At 34.6% G+C, this 9483-nt stretch overlaps 1 protein-coding gene across 6 annotated transcripts; it reads left to right on the top strand.

Annotated features, from left to right (window-relative positions):
• Window positions 1–976: 976 nt before the first annotated feature.
• LOC149566082 (transcription factor bHLH62-like) lies at window positions 977–6235 on the top strand. Of its 6 annotated transcripts, none has more exons than XM_089819523.1 (8): window positions 977–2855; window positions 3747–3923; window positions 4032–4097; window positions 4206–4274; window positions 4379–4450; window positions 4769–4963; window positions 5411–5504; window positions 5643–6235. In XM_089819523.1, exons 1-8 carry the CDS (start codon window positions 2046–2048, stop codon window positions 5675–5677), a joined length of 1518 nt encoding a protein of 505 aa, XP_089675649.1. In that variant the 5' UTR covers window positions 977–2045; the 3' UTR covers window positions 5678–6235. The 6 variants fall into 6 exon arrangements, with proteins under 6 accessions (XP_089675649.1, XP_089675648.1, XP_089675646.1 ...); XM_089819522.1 differs by having other exon boundaries at window positions 5581–6235; XM_089819520.1 differs by having other exon boundaries at window positions 5411–5536.
• The last annotated feature ends 3248 nt before the right edge of the window (window positions 6236–9483 follow it).

Below are 9483 nucleotides of genomic sequence, written 5' to 3'. Positions count from 1 at the left end.
TCATTTCAAAGTCACTTCAAATTCCTTTAGATTTTGAAAATGCGGACATACTTGATGAGTGACCGAGGCATAACCAATAAATCCCCAATTTTATAGCAAGAGCTTTACATCTAAAATAAATATTAGGATGGTTAATATAAGTGACTTGTGGTGTGAATTGTAAATCAATTTCTTGAATATTGGTAGGTTTCTTGAGCTTTGATGTGAGGTCCACCACCTTATACACTCATTTATGGAGCTCAACCATAAATAATTTTTTGAGTTCATGGCAAATAAAAGAATAAAGAGGTGGGATAATTCATTACAAAAATTATCGTAGCAACGAGGAGTCCTAACATAATATAATACAACTAGAGCTTTCTTATTAATTATAAATAAGTTAGATAATATATTTTGTTAATACAAAATTAGATTATTGCATATAGATTTCTGGTTTTTGATTGGGTATATGTTTTTTCATTAACGTTTCAAATCACACTTTATGATCCATCATCAGGAATAAAGAGGGAATTAACTTTGAATCTCTACATCTTTTGAGATAGGTTGAGATTTAAAGTTAATTCCCTCTTTATTCATGATGATGGATCATGGAGTGTAATCCAAAACGTTGATGAAAAAGCATATACACAATCAAAAACCAGAAATCTATAACCTATCTCAAAAGATGTAGAGATTCGAAGTTAAATCCCTCTTTATGTTATGGTGGATCACAAAGTGTGATTCGAAATGCTGATGAAAAAACATTTACAAATAAAAAATCAGAAATGTATATGCAATAATGAAATGAATTATAGAAATCTGAGCAATTTGATAAAATTAGATTTCAAGAAATTATCTCGTCAAAAATCTCTCCAAATAAATCATTTTTGTTCGTATATACAACTTTAATTATAGAAAATATAGCTTTAACCATGACTAAAACCCCAACTAAAATATACAAACACTTAAAAAGGTACTCGCAATCTAAATAGAAATTATAACCAAAACAAGAAAACCTGAACACAACACTTAAACATATAAAGAAATTAAACCATAAACCCAAGCCATAATTTATGGCAACAAGCTCCTTGAATATTGTTTTGCATCTCATCAACATTAATCATGAGAACCTATGCATTCAATAGATTGACAGGTGTGTATGGTCATATAATCCTCCCACAAGCCATACACACTAAAATCTATTTAGTATATTCAACTACTGCATTTACTTTATAAGGAGGATTTGGCAAAAGGTACTAGGTTTGATTTGCATTCTACCAATATTAATTCTTGAAAAGAAAACAAAATCTGGAAATATACAGAAGTTATACATAAACCAATGTTTACGATCATACTGACACGACAAACAAAGGTCCATATTATATTGACAACAAAAATCACCATGATATCTAGACATGATGTAATTCTTGGGTGGAGTAAGTAAAGGCCAAGGTAGAATCAATACCCAACAGCTACACCCACTCCCATGACCAAAACAAAAGGAGGGAAGATTAAAAGAAGATAAAAAAACAAGTTTGGTGTATTGAATGGAGGAGAAGGCTGTTTGGGGAGCTCAGAAACCCAGAAAAGACCAGCTAAGTAAATACATTTGACCATGTGACAGACATAGGTACACTAGTTTTTGGGCAGAGTCATTTAACTGTGAAGGCCTCTGTTGCTTTCAGTTCTGTTCCTGTGTAATGGTGGAAGGGAACATCACCTGCAATTTCTTCAGTATTTCCCATTAAAAAAGGTGCTCGCTCTCCAAAAGAATCTAACCAAGGACCACCTTTGTTTTTTCCTTCATTGTTGTTTTCTTAAAGTAGTTTAGCTGGATGCAGAAACTGGGTCATTTCAATGGGGGCCATTTATGAAATATGCTTCTGTTATTGCTGTATTTCTGGACTAGGTAGTACCGTTGGAGTAACTAGCAAATTTTTAGGTATCTCACTCAGTGTTGATTGATTGATTGATTGACGATAAAAGTTTTACTTGTTTTTGCTCTGGTTACTCAGTCTCTTAGAGTTAGGTGACCTAAAAGTTGTAGTTTATGAAGTTAGGGCCTCATGGCCTCCAATGACCAAGAAGACAAGAATGCGGTATTTGATAGAAGAAATTCGAGTGCTAGTCTGAAAGTGAACTTTCAGACAAACTCTGTTATGATGAAAAACACTGTACCCACAACTAAAACATCTTCATTGCAAAATGTGAAGTCCCCTGTTCCCAATGCTTCGTATTTTAGTGGCTGGGAGACTAATAGTAGTAGTATGCCTCTCAATTCAAACACGTTAGTGTGTTCTTCATCTATTCCAAACAATGCCATTGATACTGGCGGTAGCATGGTTGGTGATGGTGTAGTTATTGGTAGATCAAGTGGGTCTTCTTCTGCTTTGCCGTTTAGATCTTCAGGGGGTTGGAACGCTTCCGGGATATTAACATCAACGGCGGGCATCGCTCAGTTAGCTTGCGATAATGGGTTTGCGGAAAGGGCAGCAAGATTCTCTTGCTTTGGAGGGGCTGGTGCTAGTGGCGCCTCTTTCAATCTCAGTGAAGCTGTCTTCCCCAGATCTGGGGTTGATAATTCAACCATTCCCAAGATCCCCAGACCTGCAAATATGGCTGAACTGATCAAGGCTAATGTTTCTCCGTCGAAGGAAGACGTTTGCACTCCAAGAAAAGCTGGAAGGCTATCAAGGTCTTCCACGCCAGGAGGCAATGATTCTGATGATGCTGAAGCTAGTACTGCTAGAGAGGATTCTTCCAGTTCTGAACAGATTACAGGCGAAGCTTCTGGAAAGAAACGCAAGCAAATACAACAATTGCCAAAGGATAAGGCAAAGGAATTGTGTCTGTCTGAAGCTGGAATGGAGACAAAGGTAGTGTTGTATTTGTTTGATTGGCATAAGATTAAATTGGTTAGGTAATTTTAGTTTGATCTTTATTTGTTTATCTGAAGAAATCATCTAATTTAGCATTAACAAACTAGAAAGTTGTTGAACAGCAGACTCACATGGAAAATCTCACCCTATATAATACTCTTGTGCATTGTGAATGCATAAGATGAAAATGTATTTCAAAGGGTTTTGATCTCAAGTTGTTCAATGGAAAGTTATATCGAATTCTGAATCATGGGACTGTGGTAGAAGTTAAGTAATGGGATTTTGCTTTTATAATTAGGGTATATTTTGGATAATAATTCATCTTTCGATATCCTAAAGTAACATACACAATCACTTCCATGGTGGTCAGATTCAAAGAAAACAAATAATGATAAGTAATGCCATTCGACTCAAAGGTGAGTGACTTTATATCTTGACGCCTTTCTCTATCTATACCAAAGAAATGCTAAAACCCTGGCCATGTCGACCTTGCATACATTGTCCCGAGTTCCTGACCATTTCTGTGTCACATGTTAAAGTTTTATAAGAAATGCACAAACCAAACATTGATACTTGTTCGTTTTGCTGAGTGTAGTAACATAGATAATATAGACAGCAAACTAATATTTTTGTGAACCACAAATCTATTTTCAAAATTGGTAAGAAAAGAGTCTGGTCAATCGGAAAAAATAGTCCATTGATTTTATCCCTTGAAATAATTCTTGTGTACTGAAAATTAATTCCTAATGAACCTTATACACTGAAATAGCTTCTGGATAGTCGTTTTTTTGAAGCCCATCCAGTGGAAATAAACAACTTGTAGAAAAAAAATGCGGTGATCTTCTGAACTAATAATGTTTTCTGACAGTGGCATATGTTTCCTGACAGAATGTAGAAGCCCATTACATAGCTTCAGAAGGTTTGTTGGAGAAGGATGATGTGAAATCCAAGGCAGAGCAGAGCTCTACTGTGAATATTAACGCTTTAGATGCACCCAATAAAGATTACATTCATGTCAGAGCAAGGCGAGGCCAAGCAACTAATAGTCACAGTCTTGCAGAGAGAGTAAGTTTTGTAAAGAGCTTGTAAGGATGAAAGATTGTGATTATTGCACATTTGAGTCATTATGACAATAAGTTTGTTCAGATAAAGCTGAAGTCATGTATGTGGCAGGTGAGACGGGAAAAGATTAGCGAACGCATGAAGTTTCTGCAGGATCTTGTTCCTGGATGTAGTAAGGTGTTGCCTATCTTCCAGTTGTTTGATTGCAATTTTCACGTATTTTACTCTCCGATTTGCAATGCAGGCTCATCATGCAACATGTTTGAAAGAGTTCTGACTTTGCAGGTAACTGGAAAAGCAGTGATGCTTGATGAGATAATAAATTATGTTCAGTCACTTCAACGACAAGTTGAGGTAAGAGATTATAATGTATTTCATGAAGACTGTAATATTTGTTCAATCTCTCAATGCTACATTTGTGCATCAATCTGAGTTGGCTTGGTTTTTATTGGTTGCAGTTTTTGTCAATGAAGCTTGCAGCTGTTAACCCTCGTTTGGACTTCAATATAGAAGCACTTCTTACTAAAGATGTAAGCATTGCCGCTTTATAAGAATATCAGAGGTCCATGTGCACAGAAACAAATCTCTAGATAAATCTTTGACCTGGCATTCAGTATGGGAGTGCTCTGTCACTCGATGCCCATGATTGTTTATTTTTTGTTTGTGAATTCCTAGTTGTTTGAGTGATATTGTTTGATCCTAATAAGATACGCTAGCTAGTTCTATCAATTGTTTGTAAAGTGAGAGCAACAAGCAAAACAAGTATTGTGCTGTCATCCATTTTGTGGTATGTCTAGTTCTGTGTAAAGCTCATAGCTGAGTGGGTTGTTTTCTCATAAATGCTTCAGCTGCGAGGCTCCTTACCAAGCATGCTGTGTGCCCCGGAACCTAATGCCTCGTATCCCCAGCTTCATCAACCCCAACAGGGGCTTCTCCAAGTTGCAACAGAAGGACATGGTATCCTAAACCAAGCAGAAGCAATTAGAAGAACAATGAATGCTCAATTAGCATGCGTTGATGGTTATGGAGATGCTATTGCTCAGGTAACTAATGAAAGATGCACTATTGTTGCACTAATGAATTATGTATTGACTTTTTGTTCTCCTGTCTGCCCTTGTGAAGAATGCATGTTTGGTTTTAGTAGGAAATAGATGTTTTTTGCACTACTGAATAATGTGTTCACCTTCCTTTTGTTCTCCTCTCTGACCTTGTGAAGAATGCTTGTTTGGTTTTAGTAGGAAATAGAAGTTTGTTGCACTAGTGAAAAATGTATTCACCTTCTTTTTGTATTCCTCTCCACCCTTGTGAAGAATGCATGTTTGGTATTAGTAGGAAATAGAAGTTTTTAGCCCTAATGAATAATGTATTCATCCGCTTTTTGTTTTCCTCTCTGCCCTTGTGAAAAATGCATGTTTGGCTTTAATAGGAAACATAAGTTTCTTGTCTTGCTAATTTTGAACTTGTGGATGCAAACTATAAAACATGTGCAGCTATCAAATGTATGGGATGATGAGCTGCAAAGCATTGTACAAATGGGATTTACACAAAATATTCAAACTCCCTTCAAATCCCAAGGAACCAGTGGTACGTTTAGAACTTTATGTAGGCTTCAAGGAGTGAGTTTTTCTTCTTTCCTTACAAATTGAATTTGTATTTGCAGGTTCAATGCCTACAAGCAATATGAAGGCTGAACATTGATTACGATCTTTTTTTATTTGTTAGAAACTAAGACAAGCAATGAGACTCGTGACTCCTAAAGGTCTCAGAATTAATGAGCTCATAGGTTTCAAGAGTTCCAGAGAAACAAGAAGCAGGAAGAGAAATATAACTCGGTGATTGGCACTCGACCTTAATTCCAAGCTGAATGCCCGGATCATCTGTACATACAGGAAAGTCCTGTAATCAGAACTTCTGCAACTGGCATGATTCATGGACCATAAAATTTCAAATTTCTATGTGAAATCCATTACAAAGATAATCCTCCAATTATCATACAAAATTAATGTAAATCTGGCATTAAGTCCAGACAAAGTAGGTCTAAATTCAAATGTATAATTTATATAGTATTCAGTCTTATCAATAAACCTTATTGTTGTTAGTCACCAGCTATTAATAGGATTGGATTATAAATGGTAGTATAACTATACTTGTAAAGCTGATTTAATTTGTTATAGCCTCACATTCACTTGCAGATTGTAAGTAAATACTTACATATTTGGCTCTGCATATCACAGAATCAATTTCTGTAAATTCTATTTGAATTTGACTAGTTGCATGTTTTATATATTTCTCAAAAGGCACTTATTAGCATACAATGCAGAATATACCATTGGAAGTTCAAATTTTACTTTGAGCTTGTTTTTCCAACTTCAGAAGTATAAAATGTAGTTGGCAGAACATTGTGAATTATAGGTCTATCTTAATATGATTTGACACAAAGTTTGCGGTTGTTGATTTATTTTAATATGATTTGACATAAAGTTCGTGGTTATTGGTTTGTTTAAATCTGATTGGCATTATTTACTTGGCATCTTAGTTATGCAGAAGCATTACCTAAACTGAACAGAAACTACACTTTTCAGCCTTTGTGCCATATTTTGTTGGGCTATATAATGTTGCAAAAGAGATCTCTGCAAGCAACAAGAAGATTAGTAACAATGTCATTACAAATGCATTATTAATTTCACCCTAGTAAAGTGTGAATGGTTCTTATTCGTCATATCTACCAACATTTGATAAATAATGGTTTGCGTAGATGTAATGTGTCACACTTTTTGTATAGTTCCAAGTTATGAAAATTTTAACTGACACTCTTTGAAGGTTCAGCATCTTAGAATTTCTTGTCCATCAAGAAAATGTCTTCAATACCACGTAATTTAAGAATGTAAAGAGTACCATGTAATTTAAGATTGTAGACTTTGTCAGTACACAAGGCATGTGATAAGTTCTGATATGGCTTACATTCTTCTTTTGATCAAAATGACAATCTTGTGTGGCTACTGGAAAATTAAATTTTCTTACATTGTTACCATCAGTTTTAAGGATTACAAGAAAGAGCTTGTGGAACAAACTGTATAGAGAGAGAGAGTGGAAATTGGCATTTTGATTTGGGTATCCTAAACATAATGAAATGTGGAAGTTGAAATGCATTAGTACAAAAGTTGAAACATGAGATTAATGCCCATCTGAAGAGAAAATCCTGCTTTGGGGATAACAACTTAAGAAATACAACTCTAGTAAAAACAGGTTGTGCACTTTCTCTTGGGGTCCAACAATACTAGTGCTGTAGGATTCTTGTCCAGAAATTCTAGTCTCTTCCAACTTTTCTTGAGAAGCCTTCAAGGCTTGGTTGTTCCAGTTTGCTGTTTCATGATTGGCATAGGTAAGGGTGGGTTCTTATTTCAATTCAATGTTTAACATTAGACATGAGATAGATTCGCCAATTTCATGAACATCTTTATAGAAAGGAATTCTGAGGAATATATTTTCAAATGCTAATCTGGACAAATACTTCTAGGCAGGTTATCTAGAAGACAAGCAAAGAGGGCCGAAGAGCACATGAGAAGTTCAATATTGAAAATCATTTGAATGGCATGATGCATGGGTAGTTTTAGCAAGTTTCAAGCCTCACTGTGGGGAATGACTTATATAGCCTATGGCCAAAGTTACAAGGTCAAGTGCAAAATCCTACTGCACAGAGTAGAAAACCATTAGACATTGTTCTTGGTTGAAGAGAATGAGCACAATTTCTTATATGGGCAACTTCTGTGGGACATGTTTGCATATTTTACAGTCAGTGCAATTCATAGGGAGCATGTCTCAAAATAGCATTGCTAACCCAAAATGAAAAGAACGTGAAATCAAGGTTGGTAAGATTGATAATTAATCTCGAGCATCAGCAACAGAGCAAAACAAAACCCTAATAAGCAACAACAACAATTCTTGTGTGGTTTCAAGATGTCCCTTGCCATCACTAACTTAGTCCTAGATATTAGTCCTAAGCTGCTTGCAACAATAACATTTTTTAATTCACAATGAAAGATTCTTGCTGTGTGTAACTGTCTCCAAGGGAGAGAGCAGGGAGTGGCTGAGATTTCATTTTTAAATAAGGTTTCTGAACTTTTTTTTGATGCAGGTCCATGAAATCATACGGGAGCACAAGCCCACAGCTGAACCTGCTCGGCTAAGAGTCAAAACTACAGAGTATCTATCCTGCCAAATTCGCCTGGGACATAATCCCAATGTCATCCATTTGTGATGTTGGAGTCTTACACTCAGCAAGAGTTAAATCCCTGGTGGGCTCTTTAAGGACCAAAGGTCCATGCAGTATGTCTGTGATGTCATTTCAAAACAGGGTTTCTGATATGAATGAAGGTATGGCTGAGATGTCATTTCAGAACAGGGTATGCTCTCTGATTATAAGAATGAGGGTCTGGCTATAAAATACTAACAATACAATTACCAAGATAAACTGTAGGGAAGGTACATGAACCCAAGTTTTCTATTAAGTTGGATTTAACAATAGCAGACAATAACGAAATAGAGAAATGGCTTTCACACTTGGAAAGAAAAATGATGATATGTTATATCTACATCCAACATCAGTCCCCACAACAAAGATATTGTTTTAAAAGGGACAGTCCTAACTAACATCGAACACATGAGAAGACGTGAGTGGATCCCATGATGTTAACAAATTAAAACCTTTTGTTCGTTAAGATGATACTGGAATTTTGTGAAAATCAGTCTCCTTTTGAATATGGGCCCAAGAAGATGAATAAGTCAAAGGAATGTGGAGATGTTTAAAAATGCAGTCTTCTAATAAAATGATCGAAATCATCATTAGAATCATGATGAATGGAAGCATGGAGCATGCTCAAGCATACTATTTTATGTTCTATGATTTATCTACAAAATATCATCTTCACATTGTACAAATTTTGAGCCTATCCAATGATTGATAGACTCAATTTTCATTGTATAGAATGTTTTGTAGCTAGGAATATATATTTTATATTAATATATATGAAGTTATGAAGTAGAACACACTCAAGTTTTATTCTTTTTATTCAACTTTAGAATTAATGGTGACAGATATTAAACATAGAAACTTATTTAGTTTCTATTCTTGTCAAGATTTGTATTTTAAACTACTTACTACTTTAATAATATATTATTTTAAATAATTTATTAATTTTTAAAATCTTTTAAAACTCTTTTGTCAAAGTAGGGCTAAATTGTAATTTTATAACGTTTATCTTTTATTCTATGGAAAAATATTTGAAACTCCTTTTTCATTGTCTAGAACATTTTGTTTATACTGATATATATGGATTCATTAAATAGAACACTCTTACTTTTTTATTTTATTTTTTATTATCAACTTTGAAGTTAATGGTGAGATGTACTTAACATATAAATATTTTTTATTTCTATTCTTGTCAAGATTTGTAGTTCAAACAAATCATATTTCTAATAATATATTATTTTAAATAATTTATTGATATTAAAAAATCTTTTATATTTTTATAAAGAAAACTTTATTAAAATATGCATATGTATA

The sequence above is a fragment of the Cupressus sempervirens genome, chromosome 3, assembly GCF_028749045.1.
Source record: "Cupressus sempervirens isolate cs-2001-9-10 chromosome 3, ASM2874904v1, whole genome shotgun sequence".
NCBI lineage: Eukaryota > Viridiplantae > Streptophyta > Pinopsida > Cupressales > Cupressaceae > Cupressus > Cupressus sempervirens.
The sequence above is the reverse complement of the archived record's forward strand: the minus strand, read 5'-3'. Positions and strand labels throughout refer to the sequence as shown.